Raw genomic sequence first — 27,355 nt, 5'->3', positions numbered from 1 at the left:
TACGTTAAAGGAGACATAATGTGATTTTCTTTTATATTTATACTGTTATGATGTCGGATATCTATGTTAAACATGGTCAAAGTTCCAAAACTTGAGATGAACGTATTTCAAAAATGTTCCCTGCAAATCAAAAGCCAGGTCTTCAGCCTGCTCTGAACACTTTGGTACAGGTTGTTGCTTAGGCTCCATGGGTTGCTCACATTGTCCATATTTTGGATTGGATTTGGTTTGAACATGCACAGATGTATTTGAGAAGTTTCCATTTCAAGTAAAGAATAAGAACAAGAAGTGAAATCCTACTTCTACTGTTTGTTTACATAGCCTACGGAGCCGCAGCTTACCAATCAGAACAGAGTGGGCTTTAAAGAGACAGGAGCTAAAACAGCCTGTTTCAGACAGAGGCTGAACTGAGGGGCTGCATAAAAGGCCAGTATAAGATAAAAAAGGAGTTCTTTGAATTGTAGTCATGCAAAGATATTCCAGTACAGCCCCAGAATATAAATATAGGCCTGGAAATATGCATTATTTGTCCCCTTTAAGAACAAGTTCATATTTATACCTCAGATGATTTGTGAAGATGTTGACATAGAAATATTTGCTAGTTAATGTATTACAGGAACTAGCTTAATTATTGACCTTGTTATGTGTGGCCTGGCATTGTATGCCAATTTGAAAAATTACCTATCTCTCTCTCTCTTACGTATTTGTGTTGGGCTCTGTTCAATGCACAATGTACAATAAAGAGACCTGTATATTGAGTGACAAAACTGAGTCAAGCTCAGGTCTTCCTCAGGCTCCTGGGCTGTCTTCTAGGGTTCGGAGGATACAGGGAGGACTTTGCAGGGCCTCCTAAATGTCTGAGGGTCTCAATAGTCTTTCAAGGACATATGGCCCATGTTTATGTGTGTGTGCTGGTGGGGTTTATTGATTTGGATCCAAGATAGGACATTTAGAAAACCTGGAGGCTTCAACATCAGTATCAGCACCAAGATAGGTGCAGCATATGTGTATGTTTGTTTGAACCTGTGTACGTGTTTGTACATGGATATGCGCTATGTGCCCTCTGTAGAGGTGATCTAACTTCACACTGGCACCAGATTTCCATCTCAGGGGGAAAGGCTGTGGTTGAGTTACATTATGCTGTTAGAGCCATTATTATTGTCATTACTCTGTCTTTACCAAGAGCGCCACTCTCTATTTCCTTCCCCTTTACGTTTTGCTTCTTGCTCTTAATGAACGTTTTTACTGTACAGACATATTGTCACGTTAATGAGTCTGACAGTTGCACTCTGTCTTTCTCCTCACCTAAATCTCCTTTGGTTTCCCCTTGGCTCAAGACGCTTGGCTCTCCTTTTATCTAAAGCGGTGATTTACAAACACTAGTTTGTTTCTACAGACCAGGGTTGGCTGTTTTCTGCCACTCTGACTGGCCAGCTGGTACAAATTAAGACTGTGTGTGTATGTGTGTGTGTGTGTGTGTGTGTGTGTGTATTTTTGAGTTTAGGAGTTGAACTCATCTGCAGTGTTGCTGATACTGTTTTCCAAGGAAAGCGAGAAGCTTTTTCCAAATTGACATCTCAACATTTGTATTTATGTACTTGCAAGGAGACTGTTATGTTCTTGTTGTGAAATAGAACAAGGGAAACATGTGTTTTGTGTAAGTTGAGGGGTAGAGGTTATCAGAGCTAATCATTTTCGGCTTGTTATTTTACGAAATGGGCATCCCCTTTGTTTCTTTTCAGATTAGTGAAACAAGTGTTGCTTTAAGGCAAATCTCTTTAAAACAGGCATTATACATTATCAGCGATACAACTTTAGGTTGTCCTTTAACAGTTTTATTCATCTGCTTTTTACTTCACAAACAACAGATTTACCATCTCCTCCCCTTCTTTCATCCAGCTGAGAGACTTTATAATCTTTGGACTGTCTTTTTGTCAACTGATCCTGCTGTGATACTGTAGTTTTAATCAAGCACTCCATTTAAAGGTCTGCTGGCAGGTGGTTTATTTTATAGCCATAACAGATTGAAAGAGAGCAAACAAAAATATGTCTATGCTTAGATGCATATGTGCTGTTTCTTTACTTTATTTCCATCATATGCACAGTAGGGTGGCCCTGAATACCATATTCTACAAAGATTCAGTAAATAATGTATTTGACACCGATTACTTTTTCCTTCAAATGTTAGGCTAATAAAAGGCTCATGCCAAAGACATTGTAGAGAGAGGTTGTTTTGTATTTGTCAATAACAGGTATATTTTCTTTTCTAGAATAATAAGTTTATGCAGCAATAATACTGGGACGTTATGCTGCTGCCACAGTTGCTAAATTGGTTGAAGTTGCCTTTGTGTATTAATAATTGTAGCCATATGTTGTGAACTTGCAAATTCTGCGTAAAATGATCAGGTTTTGGTACTTAACCTGTGATAAAGTGAGTGCTATAAATGTTTCTGGGCTCCCATCCCTCTCTCCTCAGTGCATTAATCAATGCACGTGCCTTTTACTGTCCTTTGGGACTTACTTTTGAGACTGCATTTACCCCAGTCCTTAAATAACACCTGATCATAGTACAAATGAGCCACAGGAATTTTTATCCGTGATCTTCAGCAGTCTGAATTCATTTTCAGTCTCCTAGTCTAAAGAAATGACGGGATGCAAGGTTTTTTACACATTTTCTAGCAACATGAAAGCATTTAGATTAAACTTTCTCTGCTTATATTTTACACATAGAAAATACATAATGATGTTTTGTAATTCAAATGTGGTTTTATGGTTTTAGTGTAAAGTTTCTGTGAAAGTAGCCTTATTGTTAATGTAAAAAGCATTTAGTTTTGATGCGTCATTGTAAGCTCATTCACAGTGACTTATTTAGTAAGATATTTCAACAATAGCAACAACCATAGCAAGAAAAAAAAAGCTTTTCAAAAATGTATTTGCTTAAATATGAATTAATGTTCAATTAAATTACAAAGTCCGAAACTGTTGGTGTGATCTTCTCAAAAGATAAAACTTGAGTAGCACTAAAACACTGCTACTTTTGAAGAGAGTGGGACTGGAATTTTCTAATGTATGCAAAAGCACTGAAGCATTGTTGAAGTTATAATAAAAATCAAGGTTTGCTAGGCTTTACGTATTTTACAAAGTAATGCTTGAATTGATGTTGGCAACTGAAATAGCTTTGTGTCAGATATGTCAAATACATAACCAAAAGGAACAAATCTGAATGCCATCTTTACTATTTGGGCAGCCTTATTTGTAGATCTTATCATGAAGGGAAAACACATCTCAGAATTCATTTCAGTTTCCTATACAGTAAGATCTGTTCAACGATGTTTTCAAGAGAGAGAACTGGCATGATAAGAGAAAAAAGGGGTTTGGACTGTAACATAGTGCCTCAAGAAAACAAACAAACAAACAAACAAATAGAGGATTATGAGAGGATGTTTTTTGTGGCTTATCAACACTTATGTTTTTAAAGCTTGAACTAAAACTAAACTAAAATAGATCGTTAAAATAAGAAAATATGGAAACATGCAGAGTTTAAAGCTAAATTTTTTGTATAGAAAATAAAAATTGAAAGCAGTGACACTTCGGTGCAGAGTTTAGCACTGCTGACTCACAGCAAGAATCCAGACCTGGCCAGCTGGGGTGTTTGCATGTTCTCCCTGGGCCTGTGTTGGTTTCTTCCAGGTGTCCAGGGTGTAACCCGCCTTTCACCCAATGTATGATGGGATAGGCTCCAGCCTGTGACCCTGCAAAGGAGGTGTTAATGATGGATGGATGAATGGATAAAATTTGAAATCGCGGAACTAAGCTGAAGGGGTGCAATAGTGTATTACCATCACCAACCTTTCCTCCTCTTTTAATGACTGAATCAAATCAATGACAAATCTATTTAGAGTGCTCTGACTCGTGCCATTGCATGGGGAGGAGGATGTAGGAAGTGTAACGACCCATGGGAGACTTGTGAATTGCCTCCCACTAGTGTGATGGTTTACGGTGGGGGGGAGTGTTTGCTTGAGGGCAGAGGTTTTTGGCATGCTAAGCAGTGTTTGTCTGTCTCAAACAGTAAGTTGTTAGAAAAACACACCCAGAAAGGTGAGAGGAGGAGGAGGGGTGTGGAGGAAGGTGTAGCTAGTGCCACCTGTATTTACATGAATAAGTTTGCACGTGGAAAGGGTTTTGTCACCCTGCTCTGTCAAAAAAAAAAAAAAGGTTAGCAATGGAAACCAGCTCCTCTTGACTTCAATTCTTCATAATCAGACCTATAGTCACTGCAGCTGTGTCCACAAAACCTCAAAATAAAATGGAGGTCTACATGACTGTACTCAAAAAGACTCATGGTGATGGATCTCAGGTGTTTGTCACCTGCATTTCTCATTTCTGCCGCTTCAGCTCTAAGCAGAAAGGTCATGTCAACAGATCCAGGGGACAGATATATGGACAGATAGCTGGTCTGGCCAGTTTTCCACGGTGGCAGGATCCTACAGTAGCCTCTCCAGCAAAACTCTCATGTTACCGGTGTCTCATTTCACTAGCTCAGGGCAGCGGGCGAAACTCACCGTCCTTGAGTGTCTGCCCTCCCTCCCCTTTATCTGTGTTTATCTTCAATAGTCTTTTACTACTGTATCCATCTATCACCTCTGCTCTCACTTTTCTTTCTTTTTAATCACAGAGTGTTCACATCATCTCATTCCTGTTTTCTCCACATCCCTTCTCGCTGCCTTGCTGAACATGGCTCACCCTCCTAATGTAGCTAATAAGGTGATGATGTGTAGGCCACAAATCCTAGAGTGGGTCCTTTGATCTTCTGTATGTCAGCAAAGCCTCAATAATGAGGTGACTCTGTTTGGTGAATTTATGATGACTGGGTAAAGTAGTCATGATTTCAATTGCATTCCTTGTCCTTTTAAAGCTCTGTCTTCCCACCAACACTGCAACCATAGAAGTAAGCAAAAATGAAAACAAAAAAATCAAAATGCAGAAAACAAACAAACAAAGACTAAAAACAAAGACTAACAAAGACTTTTTAAAAGCTGTATGGTTTTGGTTTTCTACCTCCTCCGTATGCCTTGGCCTGTGGTCACACCAGATTTGGAAAAAGGGAAATTGGGTTGAAAGCTGGTTAACAAAATCATCCCACAAGTTGAAAATGATACACTTCTTTATCAAACATTTTGCCTTTTCTCTTTATCCCTGTCCTTGCACTCACTTTACAACCACCACACCCCTCCCCTCTTGCTACTAGTATTCTTTAAAAACAAGAATACAAACAATCAGGAGGGACAATTCCCACCCTCTTCCTCAAACTGGCTTTACATTGATTAGTAATTTCTACATTCAGTCTCTTTATTTGGTTTGAGGAACAAACATACCTTTTCTTTAGTTGAAGTTGTAAAAATGGTTCAGGACTGGATCTAAATCATTCTTGTTTTTCACAATTAGCTGTAACTTTTAGTGCAGCCAGAGCTTGTGTTGTCTTTGTTTTACATTTAAACATTTCCATTGTCATCTCTCACCAAAATTTAAAAACTCTATATATTCCTTTGCTGGGATAGACCTCTGGTCACACTGAGTGTACTAGCATTTGTGCATATACAACCCTCTGGGACTTTGAATTTGAAAATCTTATATTGAAGGCTGAGTCTCATTGTTATACAGATCAGATTTCACACAGACTGAACTCTAGACAGTTCCAAATACATGTGATTAGCATGTCAAGGAAACCTAGACCACCTGCCGAATGATGCTTACTACACATAATTAGTGAATGTGTTGCATCTGTGAGACACAGGTGACTTATTCAGGTGCTACACATAATCATGGAAACTCTCTGAGGGTGTCTAGTGGGCAGGTGTGGCATGACAGGGTTTAAAAACACATTTCAAGGTGAATACACAAAAACACACAGAGATAAGTAAGAGAGAAGAGGAGAGGGGAATATGGGGCATATGACGCATGACATAGTGCTGTGTTTGATGATAAGACACAAATAAACAGTACCACACAGAATGCACGTCATCTGCATGTCCGCCCAGACAGAAAACAGCTGACAATTGTGGAAATAAAGGGGTCACAGCATTGTCAAAAGGCCAAGACTGTTACCAAACTGCTCATTTCAACTTCATTTTAGCACGTGATCTCCTGAACTTACTACTCTGCACCTTTTCCCAGCTTTGAGGTCTGGTGTATTGTGATGAGAAACAAGTTGGCAAAAGCATCAAGCTTTTCAGAGATGATATCGGACAACAACAACTGATAGGAACAGAGATTGTCAAAGTGTAATTGCTTGCTGGCTAGAATTACCCTGTTTGCTGTTTCAAAAAAGCAAAACAAGAAGCAAGTGGAATTCTTCCTAGTTATAGAACCAAAGATGCCATATCACAGATCACAGATGCTCCAACTGTTGTTGATACACTTTTTTTTGAGATAGGATGTAATTCGGAAGTAACTTTATCTTCTATTCTTTTTATGTTTCCCTAGACATGTCAGTCCAAGGTGTTTGATCTATCAGATGGAGTGTCCCAGTACGCATGGTTCCCTTGTCGTGACAGCCATAAGTCATCCTGGGGAAATCCTAACTATTGGCTCAAGGTAAGACCTATATCCATTGAATATGTCAGGTGACATCTCAGACACTTTTTGAGAAAGCTAATGCATTTTGGTGGAGTGCTCTGGCATGTGAAGAAAAATGGACAGCATTATTTACATTATATATAAACATATTCAACAATAATAGATATAGAAGGTGTTGTACACCTTAAGAAAATAACTTAAAGAAATGAAACAGCACTGACCTCACTTTTGGGACAATGATTGGTTGTTTTCTGTCCAAAGTGCAAAGACATAGATTAGCTTCATATCACTAAGGTCCCATGTATAACAAGCTTCAAACCAATGTTTTATGCTTGCTTGTGGTCTTAACACTAAGACTGTCTGTTTTGGTCTTCTAAAAAAATACTAATGGTGATGCTCTTGTGAAGGGTTTATATTGGTGTATGTCACTGTTTCACAACTCCACTTTGAGTCATGGAGTTCCCTCAGTCTACCCTCTGGACTGAGGCTACCCTCAGTCCATTACATTTTGTGCTGGGACTCAATGCAGTGCAATTGTACATAATGACATCCTTACAGTGGCTTGAAGAACACAAGCCAATACAGAAGAAATATGCACCAATTTGGCAACACATATGATTCAAATTTGTACTTAAATTTCATACATTTTCTTTTCTTTCATTCAGGCCCACTTTTCTCATCCCATGGTGGCAGCAGCAGTGATTATACACCTGGCTGCTGATGGGACTGACTACGTTGACCAGACTCAGTGTAACATCACTGTTCAGCTGGTGGACACCAAGGAGGGCATCCATAGTCTTGGTGAGAACTGTCTTAAAGTATATACTGTACTTCCAAACTGCAATCCACTTCATTCACCTTCGGGGTCAGATTGCTAATTATGATTCAATCGAAAGCTGAACCCTTAATCTCTTCTCCAATAACTTTCCACAGGTGAGTGGCACCTGAGCTGCCGCACCAACCCTTTGGTGATCCCAGTGAGCCATGACCTGTCCGTAGCCTTCTACCACACCAAGGCCATCCTGGTCATGTTTGCCTCTGAATTTGTGGCCATCTCTGGTGTAGGCCTGCGCTCCTTCCAGTCCTTCGACCCCATAACAATAAGTGGTTGCCAGAGCAATGAGATCTACAACCCCACAGGCCAGAGGTGAGGCCAAGAAATAACACTGGTGCACATGAGGCCTACACATGTTATATGCATCTCACAACCAAAGACATGCAGATGAAATCATAAGATTATCTACACAAGCATGTAGCCACACACACAACTTCCACCATTTCTTGCCTCTAAGGTACAGGAATTTTTATTTGGAATCATATTTTCTCCAATTCCCTATATTTACTGTACTACAAACCATCTAAAACTACATAAACTATCAAATAACCGTTAAAAACCACCATAGATTATTCTTACCCTTCTTACGGAAGTCCTCATACAACATGGATAATTACAATATAGAGAAAAAGAATAGTAATGTGAAGAAAATAAATTACATAGCATGTTATATTAAGTAAATATTAAGTTTAATAAGTTAGAGGAAGATAAAATAGAGTTTCAGGCAAGATGTGAAACTGTTTGGAGTGGATCAGAGAGGATGTCAAGGAACTTCTAGGTGCTGCCAAGCACTGGTAGGACCTCAACCACAAAATGTCTTCTCTACCACAGAGACCTGGAAAGTTTACAGACTACACGTACACACAAGATGCAATTCAAGGGCGCCATTCACACAAAAGAAGAGGAGATATAAGATGCTAAAAGCTGTTTTTATATGTGTGTATTTGCGCCAGAGAAAGGGAGAGGCATACTTTAATTAATGATGCCAACAAGCTGTTTAATGTTAGACATCTGCCCAAAAGGTACAGTCATAACAGTAAAATGTTATAGGTAACAAATAGAGTATCACTGGAAATTTAAGTTGGAAAAAACTTTCCAACAAAGGAGCTGCTGCGTTGCCTCCAGCTCTACATGTTGTTTACCACCTCAGTTTGTTTTGTATTGAGTTCGGCTGAAGTGCACACTGTATACAGATTTCCTTTTCTTTGAAAAATCCTGCCAAAATGGACATGCTTCTCCTGTAATAGTGTTTGCATTGCTCGACACTGAGGCCGTCAGTTGCTGTTTTCTCAATTTGAACTAGTTTATTAAATAAATGACATGTCGATACAACATCAAAGGTAACGTCGTGGCGGTATTCCATATTTGGACATTTTTGTGTGTGTGATGAAACGATTAGCAACAGCTGAAAACTGAGAATCTGAATCAGGAAATAAAGAAGATCAAAGTAAAAAGCCATTAACAGTTATTGATAACATTTTAATGTGCAGTTCATAAGACCAATTTAGCTAAAAATTCTCATTTTTTAGTTTCCTGATACCTTTCATTTTAACATCTAACCGTAGGATGTCAAGTCACTCCTCGCAAACATAGCTAAACCAGGCTGCACACACGCAAAAGCAGTCACAATTTACCAATTTCCACACCACCGTCATGCATGAGACAATTCATGCTGATGATGCTCCCACAACCCTTTCAACACCAAATGCACTAATAAACATACCCATACACAACGAATGGATGGTCGGGGGGTCTGTGTGGAGAGATAGAGCTGTTTGTGGCTTTTGTTGTGTGCCAGTGAGACATCCAAGAGCACCTAAATAGATTAAAACTGCTGTGTATCTGCATCAGCCAGGAAATTACTTGTTACTGCACACACACACACACACACACACACACACACACACACACACACACACACACACACACACACACACACACACACACACACACACACACACACACACACAGACAGACTAGTTGCTTTCTCCCGGAGTTCTTGCTGACTTTCCTTTCTTTCATATTCTCTCTACTTTATCTAATTTCCACACACTTGAAAATGATTGTTAATATGTGTATATAATGGCAGTAAACTTATCTTTAGAAATTTTGACTTGCTGCAAGCTGAATATTATGATGTAGTATTATCATCAGTTACGTCGTCTATACCTTACTTTCCAAGTTTCTTGTCTCTCACTTCCATTTTACCTCTCTCTGTCTTTCTCTCATTCCCATTTCCTTGCTTTTCCACATCTCCCCTCCTCCTCCTCCTTATCATATCTGTTATCCCATGCTATGTTCTCATCCTTTACTTTCACGTCATCTCGTTCTGTTTGCCATCTCCCTCTTAATTCTCCCCTTTCTGTGCCTCCTGCTGCCGCTTTCCCTCTCTCATTCTCCTGGGCTGAGCAGCACATTTCCCGTAATACTTATGCCTCCACAAAACACCACATCCCCTTTTCCCTGAGTTGTTAACAACAGCAGCTATTAACATTACTCCGTTTTATGTTCCATGCTTGTCTGCAAGCGCATGCACATGTATGTTTTCTCTTTTTTTCCTCAGTTTTTCACTTGAGTCTTGCTTCACTTGAATGTTTTTTTCTTAAATTTTATACTTATCATCTCCTCCTACATAGAGAATTGTTGAGTTATGTTTGTTAGTGTATGAGGGATATTCACACAAGTTTTTGTTCTGTCCTCCCTATTGTTTTCTCTATTTTTTGTGCTGTATTGTACTGTCCTTCTCATTCACAAGGGAGGAGGATAGTTTTCCAGGTAGTTAATTGTAATTTATGTCAGAAATTCCAGAGTGACTAGCAGAAAACCACAAAGACATTTTGTTCCAAGCCAAGTGTCCACAGAGAAGGCTTTCCTAGTTTGTCCTCAAAAAGCCTAGATGTAAGGAACTGCTACTCCCCTGTTTTCTATATGCAGGGCACTAGCAATTCCCCTGCATATAGAGGCTGAGCAGGTTCCCCTCACCTGCTCAGCTTAGCATCTTGTTAACATGAGTGTTTTATTTTATTTAAAGGACAATCTAAGAGATTACTTTTAATAACAGGTTTTTCTTCTCAGTGTTATGTTGGGAGGGGCAGTGAGGTTGAGAGGATATAAGGAACACTGTAGGTGCATAGAAGGTTTGCATCATAAATAATTTGAAAGTATTAACATAGGGATAATTAAAATTATGTCTGCAATTGAAGCAGTAAAACAGAAATGTATGAAGACAGTAAAATAGATACTCCATTCTTGCAGGAGCAACTTGAACAATATTTCTCCAGACTTGTATTTTCTTTCTTTCTCTCTTTGCCCCCATACCTTCCCCACTTTCTCTTTCCCTCTTTCTCTGTCGACTTCATAAGGGAACCCTATACTGTAGAATGTGGACTGTTGTAAAAAGGTGCCTTGGGCATCCAAGCATTCCAAGAGCATTAAATGCCTTCTCCATCAGGCTACCAACACAGAGCTGTGGCCAAACACTGCTATTGTAGCCTGCTCATAATATATCCTGTCGCTCTTAATTCACAAACTACACTCTGCTGTGTGTGTGCGCGCACACAGACACCCCTTTCATGTGCACAGCAAATATGGCAATCTTTTCTCCATGTGGTTTATTGATTTGATATGTTAAGCAGTCATTGATGGATGGATGTGGTTGACTAAATGTGTAGCTTTTCTGTTTGTGAGCAAATGTGTGACTGCTTCCATGTTTGAATGTCTGCAGTGTTATATATACTCTAAATTTATGTTGGTTGTAACTTTGAATGTGGTGTTAAGTTTCTTTTCCTCTGTTTGTCTCTCTCTCTCTCTCTCTCTCTCTCTCACTCACTTTCTTTTACCACCCCCACATGCACACATGCTCCCTCGTAGTTGTGTACATTATTCGTGCGAAGCCATTGACTGCCAGGAACCCTTAATCCGCAATGCAGAGCTCAAGTGCAGTAGCCCTGGCCGCCACTTCTTCAATGGAGACCGCTGCACCATCTCCTGCAACTCTGGATATGTCTTGCAAATCCACCAGGATGATGACATCATCAAGAGCCAGGTAAGCGCACTGCTACACACATGTTTAGACACACACATGCAATTAAAGAACACAGTGCGCAAAGAGGCAGACAAATGCATAAATGCACACATGCCAACACTTAAGTGCAAAAGCATCTCAACAGCATATGGGGACATGTGTGCAAACATGAATTTGTGAATGCACACATGAACATGCAACGATGAAAACTCCAGCACATGAGTGGCCATAAAAGAGAAGCACAAACACGGTTTCTCTCTGCTCTTCTCTCCATCTCTGCATTTATTTTGTCACCTGCAAAAACTAGGCTTGGCACGGCAAGCCTCTAGGGAGAATGACATCATGGACATCCAGGTAGATGAGTGCTGCACTGAGGAGTGGAGACGCCCCAGTCTCCTCCTCTTGCTGGCTAGCTGCACATACACATACGCCCATACACAAACACACACCCACACACACACATGTACATGCATGTGCACATACCTCACATATTCTGTAGCACAGACATAATAGTGTTTAGTCTCTTGCTGAGCATGCTGCACCATCACCTCAAACAGTCACTTTGTATCGCTACTCCACCGGGACGATGACATCATCGCATAGTGTCTGCTCCCTCTCCCTCCCTCGCTCCATCCCTGCTCATTTCGCACACATTGAAGTCACCGTTAAAGGGCAGAGATTTGCTACCGCTCTCACACAGCAGCACACATTCAATGCTTGCGTGTACTGTAGGCACCAACACACATACGGTAAAGTACAGACAATCTCACTCTCAATCAGGACACAGATGCAGGCAAATGCAGTATACACACAGATGCATGCACACCACAAGTAAATAAACAAACAGGGTAGTTGACACCACATCATAAACCTTTTGGACTGCATCCAAGCTGCTGTAAAGGCCGTATAAACGCTTTATCCCTCTCCATGGCTCTGTTAAGCAGTCTGCAAGATAATCTATTAATGCTCCCTTAGAGAGATGGGAGGTTCAGAGAACAAGGTAAATTTTGTTTTTATGTGCATTTGAGTCCCGGGAAAATATGCCTGTATGTGTTGGTGTTTGTGTGTAAGGGTGTGTGCGTGTACCAGACAGAAAATTGAAGAAAAGAGAAGAAGAGAGGAAGAGTTTTACAGAATTAAGAGGGAAAATAAAGACTTTTTTTTGGTATTTGGTCAGTGTTAACAATGTGTTCTTTCTCCCATCTTTCACATGGCTGTTTCTGGTATCTGTAACTTGTCATACAATAACTGAAGGGTTTCTATAACCACAAAGCCGTTCAGCTGTCCCTCTCTTCCCCTAAATGCCCATATTTACACATATACACACAGAAATAAGCACAAGTATGTGTGTGTGTGTGTGTGTGTGTGTGTGTGTACATGCATGGAAGCACATTTACATCCAAATACATACATGTGGTATGTACAAACACTATCAGAATAGTCCGCCATTGAGTCTGCACAGACTTCTAATTGCATTAGATTTTGATTGACAGTGCACTATGTGGCTATTCATCAATGCCAATTCATTTAGTGATAAATTATGCTTTTCAGAAAGGGAGAGGCAGGAAAAGTACAGAGAAAGTGGGGTGAAGGGGGGACAGGAGAGAATAGAAAAGGAAGCAGGGCTGTGCTGAATGGCAGTTTTTTGGGCTGCGAAGGTTTCCTACAAATGATGACTGACAGTTCAAGGGTATTTAGAGGACCTGTTATTTATGAATAACTCATCCTCATCTCATCCATTCACTTTACTGAAAGGGATCCGGTCAGTTTTGTTGGTCTAATATCATATTAGCATTTTGCTGTTTATTTTGATGAATAATGCCCTGCAGAATTAAATAAATATCTTCTGTATATCTGTATATTTTGAAATGCTACAATTAAAATGTTTAATCTCTATTTTTTTGGAATAATATGTTGCTTACAGATGCTGTGGTAAATTGCTCGGTGGGATGATTAAAATGATGGATTTTGTCATTCAAAATCCATAATTTGGCAAAACATATATACAGTACTTATTCATTCAGCAGGAACGACAGAAATCTATCAGCCAAAATCTTCTCCCTAAGTTCCGAAACCATTTCAAACTCAGCCACGCACATGTCCATAAGGATAAGTAAATAATTGTGCTTAGTTTGCGTCAGTGGTAAAAAAAAAAAAAAGCTGATGCTGCAAACTAGATATGCAGACTGATGTATATAATTACCATAACAGAATCCAATCCTTGAAGGGCAAAAGTGGACAAAAAAGGAAAAATAGAACAAATACAGATTTGAAAGAAACATCAAGAACATTCATTCTAGATCAAAAGAGTAAAAAAAGTTCATTGGAATGAGTCAACAGGCCAGTCATAAATCAATCAGGCCGTATTCACAGGGTACATCTGCTCTCATCTCCCCCTCAAACGGGCTGATAGATGAAAACCTTGTATAAAAAGTGGAAGGATTTTTGAAGTTCAAAAACAAAAGCAAAACAACAAAAGTGTAACAAAATAAAAAAGGATTGTCAGATTTTTCTTATCCCTACAGCACGCCTCTCTTTACGTATGCATTTCCTTCTTTTTTCCGCCAGTGCTTGAAAAGGCACACATATGCACACTAAGGTTGAAAAGTGCACCGTGAAGCACAATCTTGTCTCCTTTCATTAGCCAATTACATTCTTGTGTCAGTGATGTCAAAGTGGTTCTGGGAACACCACTTTCTTAGATAATGCTATCTTCAGAACAAATCTGTTTCCCTCACTCGCTTGATTTGTATATGTGTGATTTATTGCTGTCTGTCTTCTAACTTTCTCTCTTTGAAGTGGTTAGGGAACACTGAGTTCTGGCACTGAGAAAGGCCGTTCTATTTGACATAGGCATTTCCTTTAACAGGCCTTGTAGGCTTGACTTCTGTCCACCATAAAGTCGTACACTGAAACTTGCATATTACAACAAGCCCACCAAACCACTACTCTCTGCTCTCCATATGATCGCCTTATTCCGACTCGATATCGGTAAATGAACAAAAGACCATCTTCAGGTCTCATCAAAGTGAGGGGTCCTCATTCTGAATGCCATGTATGCCCAGGAACTATGCATGTCTCAGACTTTACCTCACTGGGTGTAAGACCCATTTAGAAATATCCTGGTATTATCATAATTTGAGCCATTATGTCCAATATAAATTTAAAAGCTATTAAGACACATATTGACATATATTTTTTGGTCATATTCGTACATCAAGCCAATTTATCCAGAGACTTTACAGTGTATGTGCTATGAGCATAAAAATGTGAAAGCTTGAAGAACATAAACACAGGATGAAGGCCCTGATGAAGCTCCGATTTGCCAAATATCAAAAATGCAACGTACTTCGTGGTACGTCAGACCTCAATTCATTCCCCTGCTAGCTGCTAGCACTGATGACTTTGCTCATCTGCATCCCAGTATGCAAAGCTCATGTGGCTAGTGGAGCCATTTAGCTCAAACTTGCAGGAGTATGCCTTATAGTTGGGTCGGATCAAGGTTGAATCATGCACCCACCACCAATGAACTGCTCCAGAGTTTGTTCGGGACCAGACCAAGACCATTCCTCAAAGGGTCTCAGTACAGTTGTTTTGGTCCATACATGAGTATGACTGGTGTGTTCAAACCTGCCCAAATGAATCACACCACGGGGGAAAATGAAGAGTCCAACTCAATTGGACTAAATAGTGCAGGTCTGAAAATGCCTTTGAAGACCTTATCCCCAGCTTACATCTCTTGCATCCAAGCAAGGAAGTGAAGTAGTGAACACTATGTACCTGGTCCAAATGAAAATCAGCAATCAAGCAAGTGCAGGAAGTCCACAAGGTTTGACCAATGACAGCACCCGCCATCATGTGCCCTCTGAATGATATGATATGCGTTTTGCATACACTGTAAGGCAGGTACAGCAATGGTTTAGGCACCTGGCCTTAGATTTTACTTGGTTAACTGTGGCAGCTACCAGCCATTCTATGAATCTGTTCCTTCTAAATGGTAATGGTAATACTGAGGTGTCCCCTTAGGCCATTGGTGTAAACTGAGGATCTACTGGCAGCCTTCGTTATAGTTTATGTGCAGCAGGCCAACAGCCCCCCTACAGGTATGTGGGGGAGTGTTGTTTTCTTGCTTTCGCACTACGTAAATCCGGCCATGTTTGAATATGGCTTTTTACCTTCCCACCAACTGCGCAGAGGGGTCATGGAAGGGCATCCTGCTTCTGCGTGTCTGAGTTCTATTCTGCCTTGATAGTGCCACATCAGAGGATATCTGCACAGGGCTTCTCCCTTGTAAGCCTATAAACAAAACCTGTGTGAACAAGAGTGATGGCAGTGCATTATAATTCTAGTTCTTAAAGCATGGGCCTAGCCCTTAAACATTATCACCATGTTGCTCCTCAAGTGGCTGACTTTGTAGATGCTGAGTTTGGATGTGAAAGTTGTATGGCTGATACCAAGTGATTAGTGAAGCGCTTACTGACTGAACAAGCATGTGAATACAGATTTTACTGTGCTGCTCGGCAGTAAAGAATGGTCAAACCTATAGAGCCCATAAATTGTTCAATTGATGTTGTGGGAAAAGAGTTTCTCTCTGAAAAATTGTCCAATTTCATTCATGCAAAAATCTTAATTCTTCCACTCAAAAGAAAAGTTATCTGATGATGGTTTGTAACACAAGTTGGTTTGAAATCCACAGTGTCCAGGCTGATGTGATTATCATTTAAATAAAAATAACTCTCCCAGAATTTTATGTACTTAAAAGCATGACTACTTCTAAGTACTGTTAGATTCTCAGTAACACCCAGCCGCATGTTGAACACATTCTTCTCCAGAGTCGTTTGTGTAACTGTTAAGTTTTTCTTCCAGAACGTGTGCATATTCCAGGCTAATAAAACCCCTCTGGTTCTAAGTAAAGCAGATTTCTGTTCTCCAAAACAGTTTCTTAAAGGCTTTTCCATGAGGACTAGACAATAATAAATCATACTTTATTCCAACACTGAGCAATACAGTAATAATTTTACCTATCAATGTACAACTGTGTGCTTTTACTATACAGTTTGCATGTGCTTATATGTTTGTGTGCCGTCCAAGGTAAGTCAAACCCCTAGTTTGAAGGAAGAGGCTGTCATTCTGTCGGTTCATTTGTCTGTTAGTCTGCCTGGCTTGAATTAGGCAGAGTAGCCAAAGGTTGTTAAAATCGCTACTGGAAGACAAATAGTCAGCTGTAAATTTTTTAAAGGAAGGAAAATTCCCACACATTTACACACATACACACAGGCACACAACCTTACACAGTATATACTTAAAGACTTGGGGATACATGTGTGATTAAATGCGAAAACAGCTCATGGCAGATGTACTTAAATGTAAATGTGTTTGTGTGCATCTGTGTTTGTACACTTGACCACAGTTTTACACACACATGTTTTTAGGATGGGCAAATCTTGTAACTTAACACACTCATACACAATTTCACAAACTTACTTAACATTCCATTTGCACACACACATATTTACAGTCAGCACATTAACACTAAATAGATCCTTCCACATTTCTTCCATGCAGGCTTAGTTCACAACCTCCCCTCATTATTGACTCATTCAACTCCACACTGAGATATTTTTCAGCAGGCACTCACATGCGATGCATATGTTACTTTGTTGGATATCCAAATATGAAAGGAGCTTATTTATTTTGAGGGAACCTGATACTGTTATGCAGTATCATATAATGGGATCAAGATGAAAGATAGAACTACATGGGAAGAGAGAGAGGGGGTTATGAAGCAACAGATACGTAATGCTAACTGAGTCCAGCTTGTGTGGCCTTAAAGTTTGGCCACTCTTTAGAAAGATGTGTGTAATTAAAGTGAGGCAAAAGGGGGATAAGATGTAATTCATGGTAAAAACACAGGTTTCCCCTTTTTTTGTTCTGAGGAGGAAAAGTCAAAATGATTGAGCTCTCACAGCTTTGTTGTGAGATTTCTTGGCACTGCTATCGATTTAAGCATTCCTGTTGTGTTACATGGTGCTATTTAATGGAAGAGGATGAAAACAGTTGAGGTTTGGATGATGCAGTGGCTCCCCATTTTGGTCTCATCTCTGCAAATATCATACCAAGCCAAATAATTTACAGGAATCAGAGCTATTTGTAATAGGAAATAGACCTAAGTTCAGGAAAATTTTCTGGCAAGCCCTTAAAAAATTAGGAACAAGAGAATGTCATTTAGAAAATTTTGGAAACATTTTGGTTGCCTTTTATGTTTCCAGGAACTCACATACCAGCAAATGTTGTGTCCTTAATGTTATGTTTTTCTTATCACTCTTGATTAGGAACACGCACTGTATGTGTACAGGGTGTATAAACACTGAGTTCATACACACACACACTTACACACAATTAATGCAGGACATGTGGGCTTTGCAAGTGTCAATCAGACCTTGCTAGGTCATAGCTCCCCCAGCAGTAACCTGAGGCTGCTGTTTCTAATCAAGGGCTAGACTCTATGATACGTCCATAATGGGACTATTACACTGTGTATATCACGCTGTAGTTTTGAGCATTCCGTCGTCTTTGTTTGGCATAGTAGAGTGGACTTACCACTGTTGTCCCTGAGTAAGAAGGCACTGAGTTTGACTCATGTCCTGAGTCAGTTTCTTGTGGATTTTGCATGTTCTCCCCATGTGTGGATTTCCTCTGGGTTCTCCAGTTTCCTTCCACATTCCAACGACATGTAAGGGCCCAATCACACAGGATACACTTTGTAGGCTTGAAAATGTGAGACAGTCTTGCCTTGATTTTGAGAATACTATATATGAATAAGCACTGGAAAAATAGTTTTGTTTTTCTCTTGACAGACATCTGCATATTCGACTACCATCAATCACCAAGCCATGCGGCTTAGCTAATGACATTAGCTAACGAGACAAGACAACAAGAACAAAAACTACTCACACATGGCACACATTTGTCTGCAAAGCTGGTGTGCGTTATTTTACTGTTTGTGCAACAGCCACATATCGACTTGTCCTTCCGTTTTCTTTGTTTCTCAACTAACAAAATTGATTGATTGTCTGATTATAAATTTCACTGAGTATAACCCCTCACTTATTATAATGACTACACAGGAACTACAGTAAGAAAGATGATAAATTCACAAGAGGATGGTGTTCTAGTTGTAGAAGATTCCCTCTATGTGTGTTTGTTTCTTAGAAGTTGTCACATTTCAGCCAAAGTCAATCTGTTTTGTGTTAGGGCTGATTGTGCAGTTGTTGGATATCAGTTGTCTGAGTGGCATGACTTGACCTTACAAATGCTATCAGCAGTTACTTGAGCTGCTGAGTGGCCTGTGAAGCTTACTGACATAGTAAGGTAAGCCTGATTGAGCTTTGTTAGGTTACACACTGATGAGAGACTTGTTGGAGTGAGTGCTGAATTGCTGTAGTCATTTTTGTGAGGTAAACATTTATAGGATATGTGTGGGACATCAATCTGTCATGTCAATGCGCAATTGAATGCTTGTGTGAATTATGCATATAGTCTACTTCTGAATAGGTCTGTGATCCATCTATCTATGTCTATCTGACACTCACTTCATATCTTGTCTTGTTTTCCAGTCGGACTCTTCAGTGACTATAACGTGTGCAAATGGGAAGTGGAACAAACAGGTGTCATGTGAGCCTGTAGACTGTGGTCTGCCAGACAAATACCATGTTCACCCCGCCCATTTCAACTTCCCCGAGGGCACTACCTACGGCAAGAAGAGCACTTTCCAGTGTCGAGAACCTGCCCAGCTCGTAGGTGAGATGCATAGGGGACCGTGCAAACATGTGTGCACACATAAGCATTTTTAGCCGGCCCTGAAAGATCTTTTGTCAGGTTTTCTAAGAACTATAGTTTCCATGAGATTAGACAAAACTGATTGTAATGTCACCTGCAGAGGCAGATTCACTGTATATACATTTAATAGTTAAATTCTGTGTTGTTGTTGTCTTTTTTTGCATTAAATTTAATGCAGTTTAAGATCCTTATTAATTGTACTGTATATTTTTCAGGAATAAATGGTCTTTGATGCATGTGTATTATTTTTCAACTTTTGAAACAATTTTACCAAAGATTTCACATTAAAAAACCTCATAACTTACAGATTGGAATAATTTAAAGTCCGATTTTTTTCATTCATTTTGCTTTCAGCCACTTAATTGTCCTCAAACTCTTTTTCATTGACCATTTAACTACTGTACATTTCATATTCTGTCCCTTAATCAGCACATTTTCATCATTTTTCTAGATTTTTTTTGTCTTCTTTTGATTTCCTTTTTTGAAATTCACTGACCAGCACTGAATATTTTCATCTATCCAGGTACAAACAACACTCTTACCTGCCTAGAAGACGGTCTTTGGTCCTTCCCCGAGGCTCTTTGTGAGCTTCGCTGCCCAGCACCTCCTCCTGTACCCAATGCTGTGCTTCAGACGAAGCGCTGCAATGAGACAGGCCTCAAAGTGGGCACGCTCTGCAAGTACAAGTGCAAACCAGGCTACCATGTCACCAACAAACCTAAGAGGTAAAGAAAGAAATAGAAACAGCTGTGGCTGATTTATTTGGTTCTTACAGTCTTTCAGACTTCATCAGAAAAGGTTTCCATTTGAAAGTTTAATGATAATTATATTAAAAACATCCACCAAACCTCACCAAAGTTTCACAAAATCCACAAGTATAAACATTAATCTTCTGCTGTCTCTTCAGGCGTGCATTTAAGCGCCAGTGCACGGAGGATGGCAGCTGGTTAGAGGGGGCATGCGAGCCAGTGACTTGTGATCCCCCGCCTCCCATCTTCCATGACTCCTATCACTGTAGCGATGGCTTCCGCTTTGACAGTGTCTGCAAACTCAACTGCTCTGATCCTGCCGGTAATACCGCCGCCACAGGAGGCTCTGCCCATACGGTGAGGCTGCTGCACGCTCCATGCAAGCAGGTCTGTCCATCTCTTTCCTCTCTTTCTATCCTTGTTTTACCTATGTGTTTGTCTCCTTTTTGTCATGTGTATAAAAAGTAGACATTCTCTCTTTTTCTCTCTTCTACACATCCTTACTAGGCTCTACATGTGTTGATAGCACATAAGTAGAGAATAATATAATGAAAATAATTATAATTTATCAAAAACAATCTGTATTTGTTGGATATTTGGCACCTAAACCCTAGACTCTTGTCTAATATCATATAGGTATATATACATATGATAGCTGATGATAAGATGCTGAATTAATGAGTGAAAAAACAAATTTCCCCCAAAACACTCACTATCCTCACTATGTTTTATCAGATACTTCTTATACTGCCCTCACTGTCTGAATGCTTGTCTCTCGATGCCTGTTTCTCTCCCTGTCTCCCTTAGCCCTACTCAATTTGACGCCATGCTAATTAGATTGCTATTGATTTCCAGAATAGTCCTGCCGCCACAGACTTCTGAAATGTATACACCTTTTAATCTGTTCTGCCTCTCAGGCGTTGTGGGTTGGATGCCTGATAAAAATTGGATTGTATTTCCCCCTTTGCAACGGGATGCCATCTCAATGTCCTTGGTCTAGCAATGTTTGTGTGTCAGTGTGTGTGTGTATAATTGTTTATGTGTCAATATATGTGTTATTTTCAGGGCACTGCAGGGTCCAATGTGATCCGCTGTAGGAAGGATGGAAACTGGACAGGGTCATTCCGCTTATGCCCACACAGCAAAGGCCAGTGTTCTTTACCTCAAAACCTCCATTATAGCCTACAGTACTCATGCAAGCGAGGACACGGCATAGGTCTGTATACACAAATTTACTGTTACATAAATTCCGTTTTCTTGCTGCTGATGTCATGTTTTATTGTTCCTATTAATCACTGCTTTTGTTAACTATGCTATTATTCCTGATTGTTCGCATTACTCATTCCTTTTCAGTTTGTACTGCTTACAATCATTTTAATTGGTTCCTAATGAGAATCAACAAAATGTCTAAACCACAGTTATGTGACCTAGCACTTTGAATATCACACAATATCACAATCATTTGAAAGTGATGGGAGGGAAGGGAGGAGTACAACTAAACAGTGCCAAAAGATGTGCATTGATTTCAAAGGTCTTTGATCTAGGTGTAGTTTGTGCATAATTTTATTGGTTTCAGTTTTCGCTCTCTCTCTTGCTCACACACATACACACACACACACGCAGGTGAGGAGTGTGAGCTGACGTGCAGAGAGAGTAACAACGAAGTGGTGATCCTCCCTAGCAACATGACAGTAGAAAATGTACTTAAGGAGCACTGGAGGAACCCGCACAAAGTCAAGGTGAGTTGCGTTTGTGTCCGCCTCACAGTTCTGACAGACGCACTTCGCAAAGTTCTGCGATCCACAACTCTTCTGTAAGGAATTTCACGTTTAGTATCTACATCCTGGCTCTATCACCCACAATGCAAAATGCCAGCTTGTGCCTGTCTTTTGTGCCCAATGCCAAGCAAATATTTATCTTAGAAGCACGGCAACCGTTCAGACATTTTTGATCCATTTTTGATTGGAAGTTCAAAAACATGCCTCTGCCCTCTTGCATACCCGCCTTTAATATGACATTTCCTTCTTTAGATTTAAATGTCGTCCCTTCACTCACTCAAATAAGTTATCATGCCACTTTTAACATTCAGTTTCCCTTGTATTTGTTATGCTACCAGAAATAACATGATGAAGAAAAAATACAATGCTCCGGTAGTTCTTTGTTAGTTTAAGTGGCAGACAGAAAAACATAGAGGTTAGAGGCTATGCTGGGAGAGGTCATTAAACACAGACCTGTACATCTTGTCCCTGTGGGGGTGCCACTCACACAGCCATGGTTTCATTTGGGATTTTTATGAAGCTTGTGGGTGGGGTCAAGAGATGGGGGTAGGGATATGATGTATATATATATATATATATATGTGAGTGTGTGTGTGTGTGTGTGTATACCTAGTCTTCTTATTTTACTGTAATATACTGATATACTGCAATATACAACATTCAGCCCCATTAGATGTCGCACTAGAGCACCAGCAAGTTGGAAAAAAAAAGAAAGCAGCATCTGAGCACACGGCTCACAAAACTCGGATCTAACTGTCAAACTACGCAGTGCAGATCAAAAATGGATCAAGATTCTGTTACTGCATTGCCTATTTCTTGCCTAATGTACTGTTTAGCTATAATATAATTTGCAACCCGGCCACTAATTGAAGACGGATGCGGAGTGGACAAGGAGGGACTCACATGCACTAACATGCAAGCATGGCCGAACCGGCTTCTAAAACAAAGAACTGAGAAGCTTGGATAACAGCACACACAGAGGGAGTGTGACTTCATTCTCTGCTCAGGACGCCATTACTTCACTATAGCTTTACATAGCAAATAGTTGTTTGCTGACATCTAGTGGGGCTGAGTGTCATATATTGCACCTTTAATGTCAATGATGTTCAATTTGTTTTAAGTGTTTTTTTCAGCTGAATGCCCTTTTAGCTGTAGAGTCAGACGAGAATATTACCAAATAGCATCAAGTTTTATAACTAGAGAAAAAGAAAAGAGAAGCCACGGTCGAGTTAAGGAACACATTGTGTTTCTCACTATATTTTTTTCCCTACAACTCCTTTTGTTTTGTTTTAGAGTCACGCTGAGTCAGCAGCTTTTTGTGGTGACTGTATGGAGAGGGATGGTTCGGGCCACGTGGACATGAAATGATCTGTTTTTCATGGATTTGTGTAATTGATATGATTTGTGCTCAGTGGTAATTTTAGACTTGAGGCTATGCTGTTGGGGGCAGTGGAAAGCATAAGAGAAGTCAGAGAGGAGAAGGTGATGGGGTGAGGGTTTCAGAGGGGGTGAGTGCACCAGGGTTAGGAGGTTGGAGAAGGTACAGTTTTTGCAGGTAGTATGCACTGTTGCATGTCTCATGTTTTTCCTGTGCCACCACCTGCCAACTGATAGACTCCAAATAGCTATGTGTGTTGATATACGCAGGTAATGCAAGGACAGTCAGACACACACACACACATAAGCTCCACCTTTTTTTGAATGGTGTAATCGAAATGATTACAAACATACTAATGTTGAGCAGACAGAAATCATAAAGATCGCCAATAATATAAGGCTAGATTATCCTCATGGTCCACCTTGAGAGTGCTCCCCAATTAATTCCAACAACAGCAATATCGATGCAGCAGAAGATGCAATAAATTCCCAAGGACTAAGCAGAACAGATGCATATCGTTGAGATACAGTATAAGATACAAAAAATGCACAGGGCAGGAGAAAATGCACAGGACTGTTACGAAATGGTATTAAAAAACAGGAACAGGAGGAGATTGCTGTGGTAGAGAAAGAAATCAATCATGACAATGGCTAGTTATATTAACAGTAGGAGTTTAGTAGGTAGGAGTAGACATCATAACATACAGTACTTCTAAACTCCCCTCTTGGATGGGATTCTTCATACAGTATCCAAAAAAGAATCCATGTCCCCAAAATGCACTTTCTAGTTCTACTTTGCTGAGTTGGAGGTGAATGTTGCCCACCTTAATAAGTGATGATGATTTATTGCCTTTAAACCAGTTGTATTTCGGTTCTTAGTATGACCCACTTAGAATTCTCTCCTGCTTTTTCTACCTCCACCTCCTCCTCTTCTTTTTCCTGTCCCTCTATCTCTAACGATCCTGCGCCCCCAGCACCCTCCTCCCCCTTTACCAGCAAAATTACCCTGTCGGGCTTGCTGTGGAATTAGTCATTTTCTATATGACATGACCTCGTCTGTGGTGGCGCTGAGATAGGGATCTATTTTTATGTGGTATCAGCGCCCCGGGGAGGCTTCAGAGGGTGAGGATCCCATACGTAGTGAGGGGTGAGGCCAGGCCACGATCATGGATTATCATGATTTACGGCCTTACTGAGAGAGGAAAAAAAAAGAGTGAGAGAGAGAGAAAATGAGAGAGAGGGGAAGAGAAGGAGTTTCTGGATGACATCATCATAGCGAGCACAAGAAAGAGAGAATAAAAGTACAGTAGTTGCAAAAAGTTTCGGTTCTAAGACAAAATAATGTGCTCCATCTTCCACTATATAGGGACATACCATCATATCCCTCACCACTGAACACAGTACACCACAGACGTCCCTGCATTCTGCTATGCAGCACTACATAGCAGTAGTACAACTGTTACTCCCGCAGCTCTCAGTTGTCCTCAGATGCTATGTTGTTCTTTCTCTCCACCTTCAACCTCCCATCTTTCTTTTTTGCATTGATTTGCTGACAGCGCTGAAATGAAAAATACCTTAGTTTGCAGCAACAAAAGAAAAGCACGTCAACTTTGTGAGATATTGGGACACAGGGGGTCTGAGAAATGGACTATCTGAGGTCAGCCAGTCCTTTGCTGTGGATGGCACTTTTGATCATGCACACTACTATCCAAGTCTGGTGACAACACAATTATGCTTTAAACAAAACCCTTCTCCGACTGCTGGCTCAAGTAGACTTGTACACAACTGCCCTTATGCCACACACACGCTATATGGAGACATGCTTACATACCAGAGTCATGTGAACATACGCATTGACATGTTCCTACCCAGTACATGAACACATTAGTGCACGCAGGTACACATTCTATGCACGCCGCTGCCCACCTCCCCTGAGCATAAATGTTTTCTGTTGCATTTCATGGAAGAGCACAGTGGGAGAACAGGATGGGATTCCACACATTCTGCAAAGATATTTGAGAACATTTCTGCTCTATACCTCTTATCTCTCTCTCTTGCTCTCAGCTCTTTGCTCTCCAGGGGCCATGACTTAGTAATGAAAAACACCCTTTTTTTTTATCAAGTTATATCTTGTCGAAATCAATTTTTTCAGCTTTGTTCTAAGGTGAAAAAAGGTCAGTGTAAATCAAAGAAGGCTTCACAATGAAAGAATGTAGGTGCGTTTGTGTGTGTGTGTGCGTGCGTTCATGTATGTGTGTGTGTGTGTGTGTGTGCGTACCTTGAAGGTGCCCAGTGACCTTAGTTTGAGTTAGTGTTATGTGGACTGAAGTGCAGTTAAAAAGAACAAAGTCTTTGCAAAGCTGTTCAAATGCTGCACGTATGATAAGGAAATAAAATGTACAGACCAAACTATGTGTCCACTGTTTGAAAGCACCGGTATTTATTCATTGATTCAACCTTGCTTCAATTTTTTTTTTATCTTACAGAGTATAGTCTGTACAATGGGACTGAAGTGGTATCCACACCCAGAATTGCTCCACTGCATCAAAGGATGCGAGGTAAGGGCTTGTCTCCAATCTTTATTTTTTTTTTCTTGATATGTAGGGTAATAGTCTCATCTATCACATGAGACTTTAGCACTTTAATCCTTCCATGTTCATTGATCTTAGATATATGAAGTACGTGTACAGTAAGGTTACTTTAACCAAGTGGTGTGCTGAGAGATTTGCCAGATACAATATAAGATGCACAAATGTAAAATAACACACACACACACACACACACACACACACAAAACAATTTAGCTTTAAACAAATCACTCGCTTAATAACCTCCAAATGTAGTTTCATGAAACTTTATTTTAAGTTATTTCATTTTATTTTTACTTTAGAGTTTAAACAGACAACATACTGGCAGATATTGAACAAGTAAAACACTTAGATTAACCTGTAGGTGAAGGCTAAACCTCTTGTCAGAATGTTTGAATTTACAAGTCTTAGCATACTTCCAGGTCGGCTTGAGGTCATGTGCTCATGGGCTAAAACCGTCTTTCCTCTAAAAATGTTGCATTCACATGTGAAGGAATTCCACTCCACTGCATGGAAGGATGATGTCATTTGCTCAGTTTAGGCCAGTTGGATAACCTGATTGGTAACCCAAGTGGAGAGGGTGGGGCCAACCCTATAAATCACCTTATTGGAGTGTTTTGTGCAGTGAATAGTTTATGGTGTCCTCAGTTTGATTTACGGGTCTGGCCCACTAAGGGCTTAAAAAGTCACATTGAAAGATGAGGGAAATTTAATGTATCAGATTCATCAGCAAATTTATCCAGAGACTTCTAAAAGGCCGTGGAATGCACAAGAAAAAACTACCACCAGATCACAAGACTTCTTCAGTTATTTACCTTTATCAATTAGTTTGAAGATAAAGATGATTAATAGCGGTTTTGTATATGGCAATTTCCATTCTGTGTTTTTTTTTTCTAATTGACATGCTCTCTCTCTCTCTGGTATAGCCATTCATGTCAGACAACTACTGTGATTCGGTAAATAACAGAGCCTTCTGTAACTATGATGGAGGAGACTGCTGCCAATCCACTGTCAAGACCAAGAAGGTTAGTGGCATGCTTGTACCTCAGAATAAACATCACCCTTCAGACAAAGAGATGATGATGGATTTGGTCCTGGTCACACTGATCAACAGTCAGTGTTTGCTCCCCAACTCTGGAGTCACACATAGCTTAGGAATAAATCCCACCTCCCACATGTGAGTGTTTTCCCTTTTGTGCCTAACCCGCTTGGATTTATTTACTTTCTCACTGTTTCGCATCCATTTGAGGTTACATGTCGCCTTTATCAAGCCTTTAAATTTATAAATTATAATCTCTACCCATACTAGGAAAGTATAATGGAGACAACAAATAAATACACTGTTGAAGACTGCTGTATTTCAACTCTTGGACGATCTTTAAAGAGATTTTTCCCTCCTTTGCCTTGTGTCCAACCTTAGATTACTGGTAGACAGATTACTGATTCCACATCCAAGAGAGTGGGAGTTTTCAGACTTCATCAATGGTCTTTGTTTTTTTCTGTGGTATTCAGTTTCCTTATGTGTAAAACAACATCTATATTTGTATTTTTGTGCCTTTACTCATGTGAATTTATCCAATACCCAAAAG

At 40.1% G+C, this 27,355-nt stretch overlaps 1 protein-coding gene across 1 annotated transcript in view; it reads left to right on the top strand.

The window, feature by feature from the left end:
- The window catches only part of pappaa (pregnancy-associated plasma protein A, pappalysin 1a), a 91,344-nt gene that overhangs the window by 47,310 nt on the left and 16,679 nt on the right, over positions 1 to 27,355 (top strand). The window contains exons 11-21 of the mRNA XM_067574549.1: positions 6,484 to 6,594; positions 7,242 to 7,377; positions 7,510 to 7,723; positions 11,282 to 11,456; positions 19,052 to 19,235; positions 19,798 to 19,999; positions 20,182 to 20,380; positions 21,089 to 21,239; positions 21,647 to 21,762; positions 25,665 to 25,736; positions 26,693 to 26,791. Coding sequence (XP_067430650.1) covers positions 6,484 to 6,594; positions 7,242 to 7,377; positions 7,510 to 7,723; positions 11,282 to 11,456; positions 19,052 to 19,235; positions 19,798 to 19,999; positions 20,182 to 20,380; positions 21,089 to 21,239; positions 21,647 to 21,762; positions 25,665 to 25,736; positions 26,693 to 26,791 — 1,659 coding nt within the window. The remainder of the gene's footprint in view (positions 1 to 6,483; positions 6,595 to 7,241; positions 7,378 to 7,509; positions 7,724 to 11,281; positions 11,457 to 19,051; positions 19,236 to 19,797; positions 20,000 to 20,181; positions 20,381 to 21,088; positions 21,240 to 21,646; positions 21,763 to 25,664; positions 25,737 to 26,692; positions 26,792 to 27,355) is intronic.

Source organism: Thunnus thynnus, chromosome 19 (genome assembly GCF_963924715.1).
Source record: "Thunnus thynnus chromosome 19, fThuThy2.1, whole genome shotgun sequence".
NCBI classification, from domain to species: Eukaryota; Metazoa; Chordata; class Actinopteri; order Scombriformes; family Scombridae; genus Thunnus; species Thunnus thynnus.
Note: the sequence above shows the minus strand (reverse complement) of the source record. Positions and strands in the feature narration are given on the sequence as shown.